We start from the raw sequence: 23,155 nt of genomic DNA on the forward strand, positions 1-23,155 counted from the left end.
GATGGCTTTGCACCAAATGCCTTCCTTGTCTCTGCTCAGAGAGATGCTTTTTGGTTATTGCCAAACTGCCACATGGTGAGGTTGCTTGGCTGATGCCTGTGTGTTCCTGGCTGTCACTGTTCACCTTACCTCCTGACTGACAGTTGCTTTCAGGGGTAATCAGAGAAGGAGTAACTTTTACAGCAACTCCCATGTGTCAATTGTGGCTGCTTTCTGATGCTTCCTACAGTGCCAGATCATCTGTTGTGGTTTCTGCCTTATTTCATGTATTCAACCAGTGCCCTTCCTGTTCCCCTTAAGCATAGATCTGGACTCTGCTCTGCAGGGTTCATTCTCTGGGAATTTAGTTTTCTGAACAGATGAACAAACACTTCAATCGGTCTAGTCATTGAAATCTTACTTTCCTTCTTTTGCTGGTTCTGCTTCTTCCCTGACTTAAAGAGCATCAAGAAGAGAAGCAGGATGGGGAACTACCAGGATAAGGGGGACTGTGTCAGAACAAAAGTCAATTTCAAGTTACCAGTGGAGCAAATCCACTGCAAGGAGCTGGGCAAGTGGAAAAGACCTCTACTGTATTTCAGGTTTGGAATAAAGAAGGGCAAAATGACTTGCACATAATTATCTGGAATAAAAATGCTTTAAATGTTAATCTTATAGTAAAGATTCAAACATGGTACACCCTGTTCCAGAGACAGAAGCTTTTCAAAAAGCTGTTTGGGAGACTGATCATTACACACAAAGTTGTACATGACTGTCTGGAGACAGTTAATGTTTAAATGAGGGAGATTTTAGAATACATAACTTGCCCTGTTAGTTGTAACAAGGCATTTAAATACATCCTGTGGGATAGAAGCACAAAAGCTTGTCTGGTCCTTTCTTGTTATTTGGCTTTCATGTTAAATTTTGTGCAGCAGAGTGAGTTGGATGGAGTGCTGGCATTTAAGTGTTCCTACACTGGCAAATCTACCTTGGTGCTTTTGTCACTGTGGTGGTGAACTGTACAGACAGTACAAAATGAGCTGGGCTCAGAACACAGCCTTACTGGTTAGTGGACATGGTTCTAATGCATCAAGTATGAGATAGAAAGTGTATTAAGCTAGGTTTGCTCTTTTACCCATGTACACAGCCAGGTCTTTGTGTTTTCCCTGCAGTGACATCATGTCTTGCAGCAGCATGCACAGCCAGCTGTGGACAGAAAAGGAATCTGGCCGCATTCCTTTTAAGGCTAACTTGCTGCAAGGCTGGGACATCAGTGTCCGTGTTGCTGCAGAGCAAATCCAGGACTAGAGATGTATTAGGAGGTTCTTTGGTCTAACTTCTAAAGTAGATTATGTACTTGAATCCTTCCTAGTCATCCAGTGTAGTGCAATGTGTCTACTGCATGTCAACTCTTGGTACTGCAAAGGGAATCTAGAAAAAGTTTGTGAAATACTATAGAGATGTCCTGATGGTGTTTGTGCAGAGCATGTTAAATGATATAGGGGATTTCACAAAGCTGTGCAGATGGTGGTGACATAACCAAGGGTGGACAACAGTGAACACACGTAAGATCTGCTGAACAGCAGGGATGTGGTTAAAGAGTCTTGCTATGTTCCAGAGACCGAGAGTTGTAACTGGACTTTCTTGCCTTCTGGTAACCCTTTGCAAATAAACTCTTGGAAAAGAGGAGATAAAAGTAACTAGATGCAGTTCTGGCCTTCCTTTTGTGACTGCTGCTAGCTACAGAATAAGTGATTTTTAGCCACAGAAGGTCAGCAAGGCCTTCTGTGGGCTCCAGATAGACATTATGATTTTATTGTTAGCCTGTATAACAAGATTAGCACCAAATGACTCACAGAACAAGTCAGGTGGTCTTTAATCTTCTGTATCTGGGTTGGTATGAAGACATTTTCATTATTGTGACAAATGATGTGGCTGAAAACTGACAAAATAAGGTCTTCACTGAGAAGTGTTTTCTGTAGAAACTCTCAACTTTAATGAAACAAAATATTGAAAGAGTGTGTTGTTGTTGTTTTGCTTGTTTTCTGTTTGTTTGTTTTTTCCAAAAAGCTGAAAACTTCCACAGAGAATCCATGAAAACGATTTTGTCAAACTTTTTCGTGGGAGAGGAAGCGATGCTTTCTCCTTAGGTCTGTGGTGAACCCAGAGGTAGTCCTGGACTTCCTGACTGAGGTGACAGTGAACATCACAGCTCAAGCTACAGATTATGTGAAATTTTCTTCTGGAGTGCAAGTTCCTTTCTGATTCCTGGGCTGCTTTCACTTGTGTACTTACAGATTGGAAGCTGCTAATGATTGCTCCAGCATGAAGACTTAGTGTTTGTAGCATTAATAAATAGGTGAATCTTCATAATAAATAAACTATGCTAAATAAACTTTGTGTTAACAACCCAGATATTCCCCTTTCTCTTAACTGCTCCTGTGATCGTGGCTGGCCTTTATGCCGGAAGACCAAAGGGCACAACAGAGTTTGCCCACGTGTAGGAGTGAACTAGGATTCAGACTAGAATACCTTTCTTTTGTCTTCATTTTAAGCTTCCTGTAAGCAACACAATTGGCACAGCTGAAGGAATAAAATCAGAGACACCCTACAAATATCAGTTTATATGGTATCTTGAATTTGTTCTGGAGTTTTCTTTATGTTGAAGTGAAGCTAATCCCATTTTTTTTTTAAATGAGAAACATTAACCTATGTAAATACCAGGTGACTCTATCTTATCTGTACTGAGATGAGATGGGAAGGGGCATTGTATTTTAAAAGTGGGGATCTGAGGCTGATAATGAAAATACAACTGGAGTTAATAATTTCTGGCAAGGTAACTTATCCTTCTTGTAACTTTACACTTCTCCCCTCTTGCTTATTATCTGAGTACAATAAGTTTATGGTTCTGCATTGTAACAGCTCAAGAGGTTTAAAAAGGACTTTGATTTGCACGACTTTTGTAGGAGGGAGCAGACACGCCCAGACTCTGATCCCTGAATTTCCAAGAGGCCCCTTGAGGCCCTTTTGAAAGTATGCTAAGGGCGAAGTCAGCAGGAAAGGTGCGAACTGTATGCTTGACTCTTCCTGCAGGAGCTGGGACCGCTTAGAACTGTGGCACTCCTTCTGTGCACCAGTTGTATAATAAAGGAGTGTGAGGATGGTGAACAGAAGATCACAGAGCAAGAGGGAAGCTGGGACAGAGTAGCAGGGTGGGATCACTTGAGCACATGGATGTCTTAGCAACTCTTATGATTCTGACTGATATTAGTATCCTTTTAATGATGACAGAAAAGGATTGAAGAAATGATGACTATATCTGTAGACATGCAGATACTTTCTAGTGGATATTGGATAAACAGGAAGATGCCAAGTAATGTGGTGGGCAAGGGGTGCTCAGGTGCTGGTGACTGTAATTCCAGTGATATACATGCCTAGGGACCAGGGTGTGGGATATACCTCCTCTTCTTTAAGTACTGCCCAGCTTTGCTCCATGAAGAAAGCCACAAATTGTGTCTTCTTTCTGGTTATTCTGCTTTTTCTATAGGGACTGTCTCTGCTCTGCTTTAAAAGGTGTGTATTGGAAAGTTAGGGCCTGTAGTGTATAACACAACATCCCCTTCTTTACACCCTTTCATATCTGAGGTGCAAAGTGAAGTGAGTGGGCTGGGTTTTCTCCACAAGCACTCCCACAAAGCTGGAATTATTCAAGCAAAAGCAATGGGATTTACTCCCAGATCACTGAGTATCCACCTGTTTCCCAAATAATCTTACATTCTCAGTGAGTTCTTTTGAGGGATGAGACTGCAGGTACAAGGCTGCCTCCCTCTCGCTCTGTAACAGGGTGTGACTGGGATGGTGCAAAGCAAATGCTGGTTCTTTGCGACACACACCTGAGTGATGATGCAGGTGAGCTGAGCCTGTGCTCAGCTCAGTGCATTTGTGTGTGCTGTTCTGCAAACCAGAGGCAGGTGCATTGATTCACATATAAAATGTTCTTGTTTTCTGTGAATGATGCAGATCCACTTGCAATTTCAAGCCTTTCCAAGTGAGGCTGTAACATCAAGTGGTGGCATGTGGAACTGGGCCTTGGGAGAGCTGCAGGTTGCTGACAGTTCCCGTGGTTATTAATGGCCTCAGCAAGGGCTTGCAGATTCTGGGAATAGACTCTGTGTTTGCTCTAGGGGAGACAGCTGGCAATGGTGTTTGATACAGCAATATGTCTCAGCCTGACTTTTGATTGACAGTAACACAAACTTGTTCTCCTCCCAGCCATGGCTTAAACCTGGTGACATTTACAGCAGAGCTAACTTCTCCAGTCTAAGTTTAGATGGTGATTTGGTGTTTGTCTGCATGTGTGTGCTTAATAAGATAAAAAAACAGGAGAGGCCTTCTGCAAATAAAAATGGAACAGAAATTTTAAACCATGGCTGAACGTGAAAGAGGAAGGCATTAAACCTTCATGGATTTTCATGGACTAGTTGCTCTAGATCCTTGTTCGAGATACCAGAGTGCTGAAGGGTTATTACCTACTTTGGCACTTTGGATTTGCTCTCATGAAATGTGTGGTAATTTTTCATAACTCTGGGGCTGTCAGTTTAACTTTGTATTTTGTTTTTTTTTTTTGGGCAAGCTGAACTTAGTGTTGGCTGGTAGCCTTAGTCCCACCTGTGCACAGCTAATGACATGTTTTGTGGGTGTATGTCCATAAGCCATCTGGGAATAACATGTGGTCTTAGCTGACTGTTGATTTCATTTCTTGCTGTGCACCCCTGTTACTCTTTCAGAAGCTTCCCCTGTTAATGAACCCCTTTGCAAGGGAAAAATCCTTCCCCCTCCCACAGCAGAATAGACCAAGAGAGCAGAGCCAGCAATGCACTTCTCTGCCTTGCCTGGGGGGATGAGAATTGTCAGGGAAGCCTGTTCCATTTGATCCTCAAGCAAGTGGTGCTGAAGCATAGTAAGAGTCAGAGAGGAGCAGATCCTTGTCCAGTGATAGCTGAGCCAGAGGTGTCCTAAGCTTGTGCATAACTTTACACTGTTGAAAGGTGCTTGAGTGAGAGCACCTTTTGACCAATATCGCATAGAAGGCTATTTGAGATTAATGACCCAAAGGGGAATGGTTTTGTCTCTCATTACAGACCTTTGGTAACCCTTCATTCTTTCAGGAACATGGCTTTCTCCTGATGCTGTCTTCTCCCAGGCCTGGTCTGGCAGTAGGTCATATAACCCAAATAAAAATAGTTCCCTCTTCGACTTGGCCCTGAGGGCTGGATGCTCTGTATCCTCCGCTAGAGGCATGAAGGACTTGCACCAATATTCCCCTGGCATTATGGTGGAAAATGTACAGTGAAAGCTGGAACTCAGCCGTTGGCAAACATCGTGGCCACATGTTTCTGGAGAGTTCACCTGTGACTGCAGACAATGCAGACAGAGGTACTTTAGGCAGAAAGGTCTGGTGTCAAGTAGTGTCCAGAGAGGCCACCTGAGTAAACCAGGTGAACTGAGAACACCACCAGCATTTAGAAAAGTGATTTCAGCCATCCTTTATAGGGCAAGAAAGCTCCTGTGTTTGGCTCCTTTTTTATCTAAAATGAAGGTCCAAATGTGCAGTTAGAGTAGAGGGACTTGGTTCCATCAACCCCTTCAGAACTGCTCCATTGTGTCAGCAATCCACATGTCTTTGTATCTACCTTACCTTGCTTCTGAGTTCCCTGTCAGATATGATTGGCTACCTATGATGGATGGAAAAAAATTTGCAGGAAAGGGTTTTTTTACCATCCCTTTTCCTCTCTGTTTCCACTGCCCTCACTCCCTGCTGTTCAAGTTTACAAAACTACACTTATGTAAGCAGTGCTAGCAGTGTTACCCACTGTCACCTGATATTTGTCGAGTGAGCTGCGTCTTTTGTCTGTAGAAGACTTTCAGGGATTTTCAGTTAAGTATGCTTTGCAACCCTTCTGTCCTTTCCTAAGCTGGACACGTGGTCCAGATTCATTCTTTTTAGTGTGATAATGCATTAGTACTTCAGCAGTTCCAAAGGGTGAAACCCCAGGGTCGGGATCCCGCTCTAATCAAACAAATCTGGAAGAAGAGAGGCCTTTTGCCTTGAGGTCGTATACAATGAGCAATGATGCAAAGCAGACCAGGCTTGCAGCTGTACTGATGCTGTAATCAGAAATCCTGGTTGCCTGGATTTGGGATTTTCTGAGGCATAGTGTACCAGATGTGGGTGAGAGGGAGGAGTTGGTCCATCAGCAGTCCTGTGAATGAAAGGTGCAGAGTTCTGCTGATTGATGAATCTTCTTATTTCAGTAGCTACATATGGGATAGTACCAAAATCCCTAGACATTCCATTTGACATCCATAAAGGTATGAGTGGTAGATTGGCACTGCCTTTCTTGGAGGAAAATAGAATTGGAAACACTTTTTTTTCCACACTTCATCAGATTAAAGAGATGTTTTGAGCCATTTCTACCTGCCTAATGCTCTCCATGAAATACTTTGCAGCAGTTTTAAATTATCATTCCTGTGTTGTTTCATGTACCTGTTTTAATGCCGCTGAATGTATGGTGCACAGCAGGAATAAAAACAGTTGGAAGGTCTTTTAACAGACTCTCTCCAATCGATCTATAGTGACAGTTTCCTCAGTGTACCTTTTCCTTCTCCTATGGGAGTGGCAGCTCATGTCCACTTGTTCGTAATATATTCAGCATCTGTCGACACCCTTCCAGTGTGGAGCTGAGCATAGAGCCATCTTGTCCAAGGCTGGTAACTGAGCTCTGAGACTGCTGTCAAAAATAAAAGCTGCTGAGGTTGAATCAGATCTGGATATCTGAGAACTGGAAACTGTGTGAAGGACAGAAGTGACTGAGTTGATAACTAAGAGCACTTTGTGCTTTGCAGTGTACCCTGTTTAAGGATTTAGCAAACAATGCTGCTGGTTTAACATATGAAGGAGCATTCTCTCTTTAAAACAAACAGGAAAAAAACCCCAAAGCACCCTGAGGTGTCTCTCCCACTCTGACTTCATATGCCAAACTCTCAGATACAGATGCTCAGCAATCCCTGCAATCCCTGTGTGCTCAGCAATCCCTATGTCATCTGGTGCATTGTGAGACAAACTGGTGTACTTCAGTACAGCACCCTTTGCAGCCCTGTAGAAATGTCAGCTGAGCTGGGCTCTTTCAGCTGCCCTTTGCATCTTCTTCCACATAAGAAAAAGTCACTTGAGAAGTCTGCACAGCACTGTGTTGAGGACATAGTTGTGATCCTCTGGGAAGAGGGGGCAGCTGAACTTCTCGTGTTGTTGCCTACTGTGGGAACACATACATGACTGGTAATGTGGGGATAGCATCCACTTTCACACTGCTGGTAAATCCATGCCTGATATAGGCAGGACAGTGAAGTGTGGAAGGGCCCTGTTCTCCCCAGTGGTGCAATCAAGCAATGTGTTGTTTGTACGGTACCTGATATAGCTGTGGTTGGTGTCCTTGTGCCTTTCACCTTGATTTGTGCTTTTGGGAGAAGACAGCAAGCATTCCAGATTTGACCTTTGCAGAGATGAAAACATTTGCTGCCAGGCCAGCCATGTGGTGCTGGCTTAGTTTTTTCATGGTATCTTCCCTCTAAAGATCTCCAAGTTCAAGGTCTATCTTGCTGGTAGCTGATAGAGCAAACCTGCTTCATGGGGATGTGTTCACAGTAGTTGTTGCTGGAAGGAGAGGGCTTGTAATTGGCAACCTGTTCTTAGACTGCATAAGATCTTGGGACTGGTCGTATGACTTAAAAAAAAAAAACCTGCTGATTTTTTCAGAAGTGTCTTTTCATTATTGACCACTGGGAGGATATTTTTGTAGGGTCTTGTGTAAAAAAAGGCTTCTACATTGCCAGTTTTACAAGTCCTTACAAGCATATTTTGGACTTTTCCTAGGAGAGGTAATAAAAAATACTGTTATTGTCTGGTCACACTTCAATGTGTGTTACACTTCTAACTGTAGTATGAAGGAAGGAATGAGGTCTTTTTGTGGAGAGTATTTGTTCAGGGACAAAGCTACCTTCCATAGCTGTCATCTTTGGATTTTGGGAAGAATAGCTTTGGAAGGACCTTACAAGTTCCATCCCCTGTGTAGAGTGGGATCAGTGGCTTAAATTACACTTGTGGTGCATGTCTTAGTCTTTCATTAGCAAAGGATCTTCATGCAATCTAAATCCTAAAGATTTAAATTCTTCACTGTTAGCATATTTTTGGGGGATATGAACAGAAAATTATATTTTTAGTTATTTGGGAGGTTCTTCCCTAGTGAAGCTGGGTTTTCTGATATGGCTAAGCATGCAAACTCACTTTAGTTGAGAAACCTGGGAAAATCAAACTCAGTGTGTCTTGAGCTGAGCACTCAAGATGGTCATCTCATCTCGTCTCTTTGTTCCTCTCCCTCCCATTTGACAGCTGGAGATGCCAGGGATAAATTTGGTGACTCTGTGGCATACTGAACAAACATTCCTCTTTACAGCTGGATGGATGTGACATTGGACACTGCTTTTCCAGGTCATTCAGGAAGTCTAACAAAATGCTGTATTGAATCCTCATTTCCCAACTCTCAGTTAAGTAATAGAGGCAACGTCCTGTCTTCGTGGGATCTATTGAACCTTGTTAGCAAGTAAGAAGCAAACAAGAACTACTCTGTCTGCATCAAGTATGACATTGCCCTTTCCCATCTTTCAGTGATCTGAGGGTCTTGGTGCTTGCTCAGCCACGGGAATAATTTCCTCAATTTAAAATGAAGCGTTAATATGTTTGGAGTTACTTCCTCTCCACCCCCATCTTCCTTTGTCCAATTGTTTCAAAGAAAGACTTAATTGTGTTAAGATTGCATGAGGAAAGCCAGGCTGTCCCCAAAACCAGCCTAGAGTCAAGCGTGGAGGGCAGGAGGACGTGCCCCCTCCCTGGGAGGGTTGGAAGGGGGAGCAGACTCTCACTGCTGCTCTTGCTTTTCTCCACAAATCTGAATGCAAAACCGAGATTATTCCATGAGCACAAATCTCCCTCATTGGGCAAGTCACATTTCATCTGGGCACAGAAGAAATGAGGCTTAAAAAAGCTTATGGAACTTCCTTTGTTTGTACCTTATTAAGTTACGTGGCTTTGTGCTTTCCATCTGACTTGACCACTATTTTCTTCTCCTCCTCTTCCAAGTATGTCTTCCATGGAATAATAGGCAGCAGCCTGAGATCAAAGATTTATTTGTTCTGTTTCTAGTTGACCCATTGGTACTTGCCAATTTATTGCAATTCAGAATTAGTCACAGTAGTTACTGGCTCTGTGCCCAATTGGCACTTGGAGATTATCCACAGGAGTTGGCAGATACAGCAAAAGTCAGAGGTGTTGCTGATGAGTGGTGGAGAGGTCAGGAGATGGAGTGATTTATGGGCACTGGGCCCATATCTGTAAGATGTGACTGCAGTCTATCACTGATACAGTAGGGAGTAAGGTGTGGACCTGCAGTCCTGAAGTTCTCTGGCTGTGGGCTTAATGACTCCCCTATCATGAGGGCTAGACCACCCTAAGTTCAGATGTTTCAGAGGCAGATTTAGCTTTGTTTGGGATCCACAAAATAAATAATTTTTTTTTTTTGTCTTCCTACACATTACTTGCATTCTCTAAACTGGTCTTTGCTCTGGGTGATCCATATGCCATGAAAAGTAGAGGTTTATTAGGTTATTAGTTCACATAATGAGTTTACATATGGGGCCTGTTGAAAATATTTGGATTTTCAGGACTTTTTTTGTGTTGTGGCATTGATATTTCAGGAGAGAGCGAGGAAAGGTGCTGACTGAGAACTGTGAACGCATTAAGCAGCTGGCATATACTTGCTTATTAGAAAGCATAAATATGAAACTGTTACAATTGCTTTTTTGAGCAAAGCAGAGCTGCATTTTAGTCTGATGCTTCTTGATGATGCACTGCCAGCAAGTGTTTGTCCTTAGTGGTGATAGTTGCTCTACATCAGACACTTTAGTGGTCACAGGGCTGATCTCCAGATCTCCATTGTCCTCATGCCCAGTGCTCAAAGCAAAGCTCTGGAGGCCCTATGCTAATCATTGTGGGGGTTTGTCCTTCAGGAATGTTTCCTCCTGTAGACAGCTGGATACATCCAGATAAGATGCTTCCTTTTGAGTCCTACAAAGCTGTGGTATTTAGGTAGTGCTCAAGCATCCTATGAATCTAATGGTCTTACCTCTGAAGAGAACCTGCAACTTGGTTGCAAACTTTTTGCGAATTCCAAAGCAACTTTTCCATTTTTCTGGGAAGAGCTGCTGTTTTTAAAGGCTGTTTCATGCCTTTACTTCTCTGACCATTGCTAGCAAAATACCATGTCTCTGGTATGAGGATTTCCATATTTCTCTTTCTCTTCTTCTGTGTTACTTCTCAAAGTATAGCAATCCAAGCTTACTGAAAGTAGTTCTGCCCACAACAACAGATTACAAAGACATCAGTGATATGAAAGTGATAATTTCCTTATCTCTTAATAGCATCTTGAATTCTAGGATCTTTAGCTGCTTTTGAAAAAAGCTTCAGTCAAACTCTGACTATCCTCGTTGATTTTATTCAAATGTGGGGAAAACTGAGTCTCCATGGTGGAATTTGGCTCTTGAGATGCTGCAGTAGCTGGCCTGTGTCTATTGGTCTTAGTTTATGAGAAATGCAGAGCATCTGCAGGTCTAGCTATAATTGTTAGAAGAGACCTGATTTCTGAGCAACACTGGAAATCATGTCTGGTGCCTGAGGCCAAAAACACTGGCTGGGATGACAGCCCCATCCTGTCATAGTGAAACCATAGTGAAGCAAGGCTGAAACACACAGCTAGAGCCCCCTCTGAAATCCATTCCACAGGGTGTTTTGTGGGATTCATAGAAAGTGTTCTGTCCTTGGAGAGGCTTGCACCATCTTGAAATGGTCCCTATCCTTATTCAGGGCCAGGACTTCTCAGGTCAAGGGCAGACCAAGGAGCCCAGCCACGGTTGCTGCTTAATCTTTTAAATGCCAGATCCATGCTGGCTGCCTGGTGTGGTTTGCCTCCAGACAGCAGCTGACAGATCACACCATCTCTGATCTGCCCTGAGATTTGGGAGCTGCAGTGGACTCCTGTCTCCTACCCTGGTAAATCTGCTCCATTAATAGCTATCAAAGAGCCTGAAGTTTCCATGCGAACTTTATCTGGCTTTGCAGTGAGCTGGAGGATTAAAAACTGTCGCAGGGGAGGGGAGGGAGCAGCCGTGGCTCACCCGGAATAGCCTGACCTATGACGGCACGTACCAGCCTGGGGAGGGGAGTTGTCCTGTGAGCTCACGGGTTATTAGCAGTGAGCACAGACATGTCTGCAATCAGCAGCACACCCAGGGCCATCTGCTCCATCCCTGGCTAGTTCCATGAGTCCAGAGGGACTTGTTAGTTTGACTTGCCAGGACAGCTCTCTGATGGGAGAGCTGGGAGTAGGCTTGAGGGGATGCAGCACTGTGGCGCCATCGTTTTATGCTGCTCAGATGACTTAGTGTTTGACATCTGGGCTGTTTGTGTGGGGCAGATCTAGTTTTGAGGGAGAGCATTATGAGAAGATAACCCCTGCCCTGCTGCAGCCCAGGGCTGTTGTGTCTCTACTGTGTCGTAGCAGGTAAAGGGATCAAGGGGCTCTATGGCTGAGACTCGCCTATAGGGCCACGAGGTATAGGGCACAAGACTTCATCTACCAGATGGAGAATAGTGTAGGAAGCAAGAACAGTTTGGTTTTTTGTGTAGCCAGGGATTCACTTCTCACAGCCTCTCTGTTGTAACTGGTTTTGTTTTTCTTGACTTCCTCTGCTGACATCACTGAATCCTCTCTTTTACCCTCTCCTTGTCGGTATGGAATCATGCAGGGTTTCTTCTTGCCTACTCTCTCCTCATTCAAAGCTGCTCCTCAGCTGAACATCACTTTGCAGCAGGAGCTTTTTCCTTAGGGATAGGCTGTGAGTTAGAGCCCTTTCCAGTGCCCAGTGTTTTGCAGGAATTGTGCAGAGTACCTCAGCACAGTGGAACAAGATCTTCCCAGCTGGCCAGATAACCCCAGATTCAGTGTGCATGTCCCCCAGGGGGCAATGGAATTGCAGATTAACTCATTGGACACGTGGGAAGCTGCAATGAATAGTCTTTGAGTGCTGCTCTGTGTTTTACACCAGGAAGCTCTGAGACTGTTCTAAACCTTTGACCCTAGTGGCATACTCCAGATTCCTCCCAGTTAAATGGTCTCCTTTCCTCCTCTCCAGGCCTGAAAGCATCACATCTCCTGATTAGCCGGGTAGATGCATTACCCCATAAAAAGCTCCTTTATATCCCCAGTAATTCTATTGATCTGCACATTGGGAACATCATTCTGCTTTGGAGTTTACAGCTTGCCTACTTTATTGTTATTGATGGTGGGTGCTATTGGTATGCTGGCTCTTTGGATGTCTAGAAAGTCACCCAGCAGGTGGGAAATCCCTGCTCCATAGATCTGGTAGCCTGGGGGAGTAGAGCTGAACACAGGGCTTTTAAGCAACATTCTTTCTGGAAGAGGTTCCTCATACCACAGGATGGGAAAGATGAGGCCATACATGGGTGAGAAATGTGCAGCCTCAGCAGCAGTGTTGCTGTGGGATGTGCTCCCCTTTGCTGGATTGGATGAACACAGGAGACACCAGTGTCTGGTGTACAGGACTCTGCCAGTTCAATCAACTTCTTCTTTCCTCTCCAGCAAACTCTTATGTGCCAAGGGTTTGAGAGGAAGAAAGGAATATTTATGGTGTCTATGTCCTGCTGCATAGACAGGTTTACCAAGCACATTAGGTGCTTGTAGCTGCAGTGTTTGTTGCTGTCACTTAAGCTATGGAAAGTTGTGCTTATAGTTCTGGAGGTTTTTAATTCAGCTCTTGGTCACAAAGAGGGCAATCTTCTTCTATCTGTCCTTTCCCCTACTTTTGCTGACACCAGAATACCTCAGCAATTCTTGGAGGTGCCAAGAAGCTGTTGAACAGAGAGAGAATGAAAAATGGTGATTCTCTCCTAAACATTTAATCCCATCCTAAATACAGGGACTTAGGAGGTGGGTGCTGAATGACTGCAATGATTTATCATGTCTAGCACTGAAGTCAGTTATTGTGGTCAGGAGTGAGATGGGAATATTTGTTCTTATATGGAGCAGAGGGGAATTGAGATTAGCCAAGTAGACCTAACAGATGTCCTCCACCTCAGCAGTATAAAAAGATGAGAGTGGGTCATTGGCACTTGGACTATATGATTGTTGTAGGTCCCTTCAAACAGAAAATATTCTATTCTACATCCTGTTGCGTAGTCCTTTTCAATTCCACTTTGGGGACCAATCATGAAAGTCTGATCTCTGCCCTGCAGGGGAAAAATTCTTTTTATGTTTTCTGTGAAGATCCATGGGTAGCAAAGGCAGCTGGAGGAAGCTGTTTTGGGTTGCTGTCATGTTACCTGGCAATTCCTCAGAGTGGCTCTTCTGGGGGCACTTAATAGTGGCCTACCTGTAGACCTGATGTCAGTGACAGGCATTTGCTTTTTCCATCTTAATCCCCTTCTTCCCAAAAGAAGCTGAACATGATGGCTGGGGTCTGTGGGTAAAGGACTGCTACTGGTGTGCTCAGCAGAGAAAGAGACTGCAGCTTTCCAGTGCTTTCTGTCTCTACGGCAGTTATGCCCTTTCCAGCAGGGCTATTTTGAGGTGCTCCCTCAGTACCCTTTCCCCCAAAACCTCCTCTAACTGAGGACTAGGTGGGTTTTTCTCTGGTTTTACTGGCCCTGCGAGACAAGGTGCCTTTTTTTTTTTTTGTTTGGTTTGTTTGTTTGTTTGTTTGTTTTTTGCATGGTCATGTTTTATTTTTGATTAACAAAGATGATGTAATTGATCTTAACCAGTTATAGTTTACATCTCAGTATCCCTGCAGCTGGAGTTGCTTGGGGCATGACAAAGAGCTGCTGCCCTTTTCCATAGCTGGGGTTTGTGGAGCCTTTTTGATGGACCTACCTGCCTGCTCAGAATATGAAGTGCTTTTTTGTTCAAAGCTTGGGAGTGATCCACTTAACCCCCTGGAGAGGGGATTAAGAGAGAAGGGTGATAAGAGAAGGAGTCCGATAAGGATTTTTTTCAGGCTGTGGGGAGCTGTGCTTAGAAGGGAGGTGGTGAAAGGAGCAAGACTGGCTGCTGACACTCTGATGTGACACTTAAATTGAGTGTCACATAGATTCATGGTGTAAGGTCCCAGTTGCTCTCAGCAGCCAGCTCCTGTAAAGCATGTGCCTAGTGAGAAAGGTGGAAAGAAGGTGGGACTTCCACTGCTTCAGCCACCTTCTGTCTCTGAGGAGATCTCTATGCAGTTTTCTGTGTTTGAGGGCACTCCAGTTGTTCTGGGAGCAAAACCCCACCCTGTCTGGACCAGAGACTAGTGTTAAATCAGGATAAGTGTAACCGCACAAGACAAAGCATTTTAGGGATGTGGTTGGTTTCTTGCTGGATCAGGAGATAAACAACTGGATTGCAGTTATCTTGTCTGCAAAAAGCATTAGACCAGTGAAGCACAAGCCTCAGTCACGCTCTTCAGTACAGCAGAGTATAAAAGGTTCGAGTTCTTCCTGACTCATCTGTAAATCTGTTTTCAAACTATGACGATGTGGAAAAATGTTCCAGAAATTCTGAGTGCAACAATAAGAGGGACTTTCTAACTTTCCGTCTGTCAGCCTCAGGAGCAAAAACGTGCAATTGTTTCTTTGTCTCTGCTTTGCTGTGTCTGAGTTTGAAGTTCCATATCTTCTCTCTTCCTACAGGTCCTTCAGAAGCTTGGTAAAGCAGATGAAACAAAAGATGAGCAGTTTGAACAGTGTGTGCAGAACTTCAACAAACAGCTGGTAAGATAATTGGTGATATGTAATTGCACCCTGGGTTTCAGTGTTAGCTTCCAGTCATCTGCTGCAATATGCAAATCAAGCCCATTAAATTAAATGACATAAGCCTACTGAAGTGACCCACAACTCATAGCTGTTCACTTATGAGAAATTACACAGTGACTTCCAGTGGAGTCAGTGAGAGTGTAAGCTGAAAAATAATACTTGTTCTAGACTCAAGTTTAGAAAAGAAATAGCTGAACCAGAATGCTTCCTTCAGTTAGCAATTGCTCTGTAATGTGATTTTTCCTGCTTGGTTGGAAGTTGAGATATAAGAGCAACACTGTGTCTCTGAAAGATGGATGGGATGGGAAACAGATTAGAAATAAAAAATTAAATGGAACAAGGCAGTTTCAGTTTCCTAAGTGAAGAGCAGGAGACAAAGAAAGCCAGTGGTGAAAAGGGAACATCCTTTCATGGCTAAGACCTATATCTGACTTCCTCCCCATACTTGCACAATCACTGTGTCAGGCCTGAGTCATTAATCTTCCACGTGTCTGCCTCATCCTTATATTTTAGTGCACAGAAATATTTTAACAGTTTAGCAATTTCCCCCCACCCTCCTACTTCAACAGCAGTAGGTTTCTATCTTCAACTGGGTGTGTTTTGTTTTCGTTTTTATTATTTTTTTTTATCTAGAGCCTTCAGCCACCCAGAGGAGAGGAAAACACCAGTTACCTCGGGGGTTTGCACCCTGGTCCTTGCTGTTAGGGGAAGTATTGCTTCTGTTTCATGGCAGGAAATGTGTGCCACACCATAGCTCAGGTGGTGCTGAAAAAATCTTTTATCCTCTTTGTGCCCTGACACATTTAGTACCTTTTTCTGGAGCTGTTAGTGGCAGCTGCATTGTGTCTGTTAAGACTCAACAGATGTGGTTATGTGTCACAAAACCAGCTGAGAAGAGATTTGCCACAGCTGAATATAATGAAAATCCTTCAGTCTGACTTTAACTTATGTCTAACCAGAGCTGACTGCAGATTCCTGGAGACTAATGTTCATTCTCTTGGCAGCAATAGTAGCTGTTGCTCCAGAAGTTCACGCAACATGTCTATAGCATGTCCAGCAATGATATTCTGTTGTACACAGTGGAATACATTTTGACTTCTTTCTGACAACATGAGATTACCAGATGTGACTTTTTCATGTATCATTTTTAAGTATCAGCAATAAGGAAATAACCTTTTTAAAGGAGAAGTACTAAAACCGTCAAATCTAAACTTTAAGATGTGACTGTCTGGGATGGTTTTTCAATTTCCAAAGCCATGAGTTCCAGTGGTGCACTAAGAAGCCTGTTAAAGAAGCATTCTCTTGTACCCCTTACATCTGGATTTCTTTTCCCATCTTGCAGGGGCAGACCAGGAACTCAATTCCCCAAATAATTTATCAAAAAAGCTGAAGGTTGCTCTACATTTGCTACTTGGGAGCTGTTCGTTTTGCTTTGGCCCTCAGTTTCCTTATTACTAAAATAAATGCAAACTATATCTCTTTTTAGGGGGCAATCCATAAATGTGAGTTAGCTGGATTGTTAGGATATGCAGGGCTGAGGAGTTGTTATCATGCTGAGCAGATTAGGAAAAAAAATTCAGCTATGTGTGCATAGATACATACCTGTTTTTATTTTTATGTGTGTAAGAGATGTGTGTAGTATAGTTATCCATGAGATTTCTGTGACCTTTCATTAAAAAGCCTGCTCCAGTGCGAAATGTAAGTCTGGAGGAAAGCCTATCTTTTGCTGCATGCTGGTGACAGAACATCTCTTCTCTCCTGTGGAATTGGCTGAAGTGTGACCAGGCCTTGTTCACTGGTTGATTAGAGGCTCCTCTGGCTCTAATGACTGTATTGAGCCTCTTTGACACATGTTCCTTGTGTGGGCTGTCAATGAATGGAGTGTAGGTCTAAAAATCACTTACACATTTTCAACCAAGGCATCTTGTGTTCTCTTAAATAGTAGTTGAGTGGACATAAAGGAGGACATTGCACTTGCCCACTCTCTGTCCATCAGATTCATATAAGGGTACCACTGTGAGGTTTCTGAATGGTAGGAGCTTTTTAGCTCAGACAGATGGATTTGCTTTGTGCTAAATGAGCTGGACATAACCATGCAGCTGCAGGGCTTGCCTGTATCTCTTGAAGGCTTGACAAGCAGCATAACAACCTCTCATATTACTCCCTCATGGTGATTATCTTTGGCAATTAACCATGCCAGAAGTCCATCTGAAGGCTCCCCCCTCCTTCCCTTTCCCATTGTCACCTGTGTTCAGGCATCAGCACAAGGATCTGTCCTGGATATTATTATCACAGACCTGGGAGCAAGAGGCCTATTGTAAAGGGGCTGCAACACAGCCCCTGCCAGAGGCGTGCCAGGCTTTGGCTTCTCTTGCCCTGCATTGAAATACTCACTGGAGACACAGAAAGTGCGAGGCAGCCCTTACACCTGGCACTGTGGTGTGTTTCTGCTTGTGTCATTTGCTGCTGTGGCAGGACTTGGGCAAGTATGGACACAATTTTAGAAGTGGCTTCTGTTTTCAGATGCTGTAGTTTTGAATGTTACAGCTCTAGACATTGCAGTGCCTGAGTGTGTAGTGGGCAAGTTCTGCAGAGGGTCTTCCCTGCTGATTAGTTTCTGATAACCTCCAAGTTGCGTGCTCAAATTTAGTCATTCTAAAAAATGATACAGCTACAGGATGATAATGTATCCATTGGAGGGACTTTGCATATTTTCTTCTGTACCATTTTTTCTTATGTTCTGACATATCTTGCCAGTTCCAGTCTATGATTTCTAGCATGAACCAATTCTAGGCAGATGGCACTGCTTTCCTCAAGACTTTCCTGCTTCCTGCATTGGGAACAAGCAAACACATGTTACAGCTTGATTAAACTGCCGCTGTTCAGCTTGGCCTCCCTGATGGCCCTCTGTGTGTGTGCTCTTTGATTACTCTGGCATCTCTTTCTGACTGCATTATTAGGAAAGTCTTGATGTACCTGGGTTTCCACATAAACCTTAAGTCAGCAAACAGCTCAACATTTATTTGCTCTGTGTTTTAAGAACTTCTAGGACTTTTGCAGCAAATGTGATCATAATTCCTCTCCTCTTGTACTCTGTTTGTGTTGGTTCCCACTGCTTCTCCAGACTAGTAGACTTTTGTTTGTAAAACTGGTCAGCTCTTTCTCATCCCTCATTTCCTTTGGTGATGGCAGTAAACCATCCAATGAACTCGTCCAGAACTTTCGAGGCATGGAAAACAAATTGGGCCATGCTGTTGGAAGCAGATGGATTTCCCCACAAAGCTGTGCTATCACTGCCACTTTAACAGCTGGGCAGATTTAGCCTCTGCTTGGAGAGTGCAGCTGCACTGAGAGCACAAAGGATGACAACATGAGCTCAGTTGAGACAAGAGGTGCCTGGGTGGTGGGGAGGGCTGATGGGAAACATCTGCTCTTGAAGATGGTAGCTCTTAGGCAGCTGTTGGAGATGTCCTGTGAGCTTCCCATCTCTGGACTTATCTTCAGCTGTCAAAATTCATTATGCTGGGGGCCCTTCCAATGGGACACGAACTGGGAAAGAGGAGGAAAAGACTGCAGGCTTTGAGGTGAGGTGGTCGCTTTTCTGCATTCTTGTTTTTACAGATAATTTGGGGGGATAAGTGAGGATCCAGTGAGATCCCACAGGTTAAGAGAAACCCTTTTATAACAGAGATCTGTGTCTCTCAAACTCTTTTCTGTACTTCTTGCATAGGCCATAGGTTGCCTGCACAGGTGTCCTCAATGTTTACTCCTTCCTTTGCTGACATGCTCTGTGGTGGTATTAGTCAACTTCTCAAGCCTTGCTTTTCTCTTAATTTCTGTCTATAATGTTACTGTCTGGATTTGGGAGTACTTCTTTGCCCCACTGTTGATGACGTATGGCAAGGTAGAGGGGAGGTGAGCCTGACTATGCTTGTCCTAGTGCAGGACAGCAGTTGTATAAGGACTTCATGTATGTGTGCGTGTCTGAATCAACTTGATGTAAAAGTCTCTGTGACCCTTTCTAATCTGAGTTCTTGTGCTACACTCAGCTGTGTCATCTGAAGGCTCAAACTGTTAAAATCCAGCCTAGCTTCTGGTTTTAATCCTTTGTTTTCCAGTGAGTGAGATCTGCTGCTGGCAGGCCACTTCCACAGTAAAGCTAAAGATGATTAACTGTATTTGCAAGTCCTGCTGCACAGAACAATTCAGACACGATGTTTGGGTTGGTCACACGTGCACACGGGGGTTTTGTTTTTCAGTGTGGCAGGAAAAAGTAGTGAGCTAAACTGCTTCAAAACCAGTACAAATTAAATCAATTGCATCTGTCTTCTGTATCCTACAGACTCCCTTCAGTTCCACTTGTTGCAGGGACCCACTAGCCCTTGGCACATAAACTAGTTGTTGCCCTCAGAACACTTTCTAGTTCTCTGTATGAAACCAAGACACTAAAGCTGGCTCTGCTGGGAAGAGTAAATCATAGATTTGCCCACATGAGGTTACTCAGTACCTTGTTGTATTGTTGGCCAAGCATGCCTGCAGGCCTCTGGTTGTGGGCTTGCCAAGTCAGAGGACTGTGTGCTCTTCCCGTTAACATTTGTCTTTCATGTGGTCATGGGACTAGGGTACAGCACATCTGCAAGATCAGTTTTCTTTAGTTAGAAATCCTTGACTCCTTCTCTTTCTTACGCTGTCTTTATATGAGAGAATAACTGATGATCTTCTCCTTATGTTCACAGTCCGAAGGCACAAGGCTGCAGAAGGACCTCCGAACTTACTTGGCCTCCGTGAAAGGTAAGGTCTGCATAAGCAGAGGATTGTTTCCCCTCTAGTGCTTACCTACACAGTCAGGTTTCTGCAGCCATCCCCTTCCTGGTGTTCCTTAGGAAAGGTCAGCCTTGTCTGGCAATGGATCTTTCTGAATCCTTCAGGACCAGCTGGGATGGAATGGGGTTGTGCCAAACTTGGTGCTGTCTTAGGAGATAGACTTTATTATGTTCTGCTAGGGGAGGACGAGCACAAAGGGTTTGATGCAACTGCATCCTTCATTCCTTTCTCCCTCTGGTTACCTTCTATCTCTGTGTTATCAAGGGTCAGACATTTAGTAAGTCTCCTGTGTCTCCATTCCTCAGGGTGAGGGTTAAACTGTGAGGAATGTATACTTTTCTTCTTTTTCTGAACAGTTCCCTCTTCTTTCCTAGCTATGCACGAGGCCTCCAAGAAGCTGACAGAGTGTTTGCAAGAAGTTTATGAGCCAGATTGGCCTGGAAGAGATGACACAAATAAAATAGCAGAGGTAAGACTTTGTCCAGGATGTGGGGATGTCCAAACTTGCTCTCTCAGTAGAGATGAGTTTTGAAAGCCATGTCTGTGCACCATATTTCTTCAGGCATGTGACTTTGCAGACGAATTGGAGACAAACTTGGCATTGGGAAGAAAGGAAGGCTGAAGGATATGGCCTGTATTTTTGTCTGTGTAGGATGCTGTCCCCAGATGCTTTTATGCTACACAGAGTGGTATGCTTATGCCCAAAAGCTGTTTGTTCTGCCAAAAGTGGCTAAACAGGGACAGAGGATGACAAAAGAGTCAATAGGGTTAACTGGATGTATTGCTTATGCTCTGCAAGAGAAAGAAGAAGATAAATCTGTGGCCAAAGCATGGTCAGAGCAGCCATTGTGTAGCTGCAACAACCTCTCAGTCATGGCAGTACCACCAGCTGCCTTATTTCAGTTGCTTCCTTGTTTGGCTGAGCCATGTGTCACCCCAACCTGCTGTTCTTCTCATCCCTTGGTAAGGTGATGTCATCCAACTTGCCCAGGTGTGTTTTGTAGAGTTTAGGGCACAACCTGACATTTGACAGCTTGGATCCCCCTTGGCATGTGCATGTGGTGGGTCCAGCACATGTGCATGTGGTGGACAGCAGGCACCCTCTGCTGTCTTACTCAGCTGTTCTGCTGAGCAGCAGCTGTGGCAGTTCAGCTCTGTGGATCCATTTGCCATGAAGCTGTGGGATTGGGCTTATTTGCAGCTGTCTGTGGCATTAGAGCAGTGGTGAAGGAATAGACAGGAGAGCAGGAGAAGGATTCTTTCCTTCCCCTTCTTTTCCCTGCAGAAGGTCTCACCTGAAATAACATCTGCATCTTGCCCAGGAAATAATGACTTCAAAGCAGATAAATCAAACAAAACCTGAACATTTCCAGGTCAATTCTTGCATTAGCATGGAAACTTTGCATTAGGAAGTGCTCTTGCAGTAAATAATGGAGTTGCATTTCAGCTGGTTTGGTTTCACATTCTCTGTTGGCCTTGTTTCTTCCTGAGCTGCTGTGGTGCCTCCTGGAAGACTGACCCTTCAGAAAATTTGAGCCAGAGAGGTCAAAGGGGGCAGCAGTCCTGAGAACTCAGTGTAGCTACTCTTCGAGTCTGCAGGAATATTTCCAACCCTCCACCTCCCCCTTTAATGCCTTGTTTATATTCCTCTTGTGAAAAGACAGGTGAGAGAGAAGTGTTATTCCTGCCAAATAAAAACCATCAAGTGGTAGTTTTTCCTGAATGTTTTAGCCAAAACCCATTGTTCAAGTGAAAAAACAGGAGAGAGGGGTGATTTTCACCTAATTCAAAGTGTTGATAGCAAATTACTGTGCTTGAGATCAGGTCAAGGATAAAATGTGTGCAATTCAGGATACAAGTCTTGGCTGTGACCTCTGTTGGGCTGTGGATGCAGGTGGTGTGAGGGCTGAAGACTGCTAGAATAGCTTTCTGTTATTCTTCATGATCCTCCAGAAAGCTGTTTTGTAATGAAAAGCAGAAAATGGTACCTCGAGGTGTCAGGTGTCCCATTTTTGTGGCTGCAGGGAGAAGGAGGTAAAGCCAGCCTGACATTCATCTTCCCTTCCATTGTAAGGACTTGATCTAACATTGCAGGAGGAAAGACAGGTCTTCAAAGGCACTTTGTTCTTGGAGAGGTCACCTGAATTAGCAGCATCAGGCTTTCTACATTTCTGCCAAGATCTCTGTTTTCAACTAACTTCTCTGTTCCTTAGTTTTTCAAAGAAATTGCTGTTTCTTAAGAACTCTGGGGAACTGAGATTGTTGACTGTAGCATTCACAGAGAAAAAATAGAAATGTGGAGCCTTGTGTTCTTAACAGTTAGCTCATTACTTTTGTTTTTCAGAACAATGATCTCCTATGGACAGATTTCCATCAGAAGCTGGTGGATCAAGCACTTCTGACCATGGATACGTACCTTGGCCAATTTCCAGATATTAAAGTAAGATTCTTTTTAAATCTTTTCATCTAGAGATTAACAGCAGATAAAACCTCCAAAGATCAATTTCTTGCATCCTCATCTTCTTTAGGAGGATGTGTGTAGTGCTATGCTTTTGAGAGCATAACCAAGATGCTCTTTTCTTTGAGAGCAGCCAAGATGCTTGCAGCTCTGGGTTATGTGAAAATGTTTTGTTTTACTTTTGGGCCTAAAATGAGAGTGAAGAATCCAGGGGAAAGATGCTGAAGAGAAAACATAAGTGTGAAACAGGAGGATCCATCAAATTCTTTATTGCATCAGAATGCAGGGGGGCAGTGTCAGCAATAGCTCAGAAGTTCTCAATCTCTCTTTTTAGTCCTTTTGTCTTTTAACTTCCTCGTAAACACAAAACATTGAAGAAGAAGTTGGGGGCAAGTGTACTTTACAAGTAGAGACTAGTGTGGAAGGCAGATTTCTGTGAGTCCTTGAAGTCCTGCTGTGTGTATAAACAGCTTTTTTCAGGGAAAGGGGAATGCTGAATATGGTCTATCCAAGGACCTGGGTTTGAATGAAGTCCTGTGACCTTCCCTTCCCCCACAGTTATCTCCTCTCCATTAGTTTTCAGGATTGTGCAGGAAATGTCTTCGCCATATGGAAGCACTAGTAATGATATCACCATATGGAAGTATCAGCTTGGATACTTTCCAGTGAAAACAACCCTTTCTCCACCACATGTCTCCTAAAACTTTTGTCAATATTTGTTGCTTCAGGAGGATTGTGCTGTATCGAAGGGGGGCAGGTCACAGGCTTGTAAAATGAGCTCTGACAGCAGTGTCCTTGTCTCTTGGGACTCCTTGTTTTTGCTTTATTTTTCCAGCCTCTTCTGACCCTGGAAGTCTGAAGTGGGGAAGGGCGAAGAGGCTTGCTGCTGCTTTCCACCCACTGCAGGCTGTAGA

General features: G+C 43.8%; 1 protein-coding gene across 16 annotated transcripts in view; it reads left to right on the top strand.

Annotated features, from left to right (window-relative positions):
- BIN1 (bridging integrator 1) overlaps window positions 1–23,155 on the top strand; it is a 93,435-nt gene that overhangs the window by 22,826 nt on the left and 47,454 nt on the right. For all 16 annotated transcript variants that reach the window (XM_027636484.1, XM_027636469.1, XM_027636471.1 and 13 more), the window contains exons 2-5: window positions 14,837–14,917; window positions 19,696–19,750; window positions 20,158–20,252; window positions 22,128–22,223. In XM_027636484.1, coding sequence (XP_027492285.1) covers window positions 14,837–14,917; window positions 19,696–19,750; window positions 20,158–20,252; window positions 22,128–22,223 — 327 coding nt within the window. The remainder of the gene's footprint in view (window positions 1–14,836; window positions 14,918–19,695; window positions 19,751–20,157; window positions 20,253–22,127; window positions 22,224–23,155) is intronic.

Source organism: Corapipo altera, unplaced genomic scaffold (genome assembly GCF_003945725.1).
Source record: "Corapipo altera isolate COAL_440 unplaced genomic scaffold, ASM394572v1 45, whole genome shotgun sequence".
NCBI classification, from domain to species: domain Eukaryota; kingdom Metazoa; phylum Chordata; class Aves; order Passeriformes; family Pipridae; genus Corapipo; species Corapipo altera.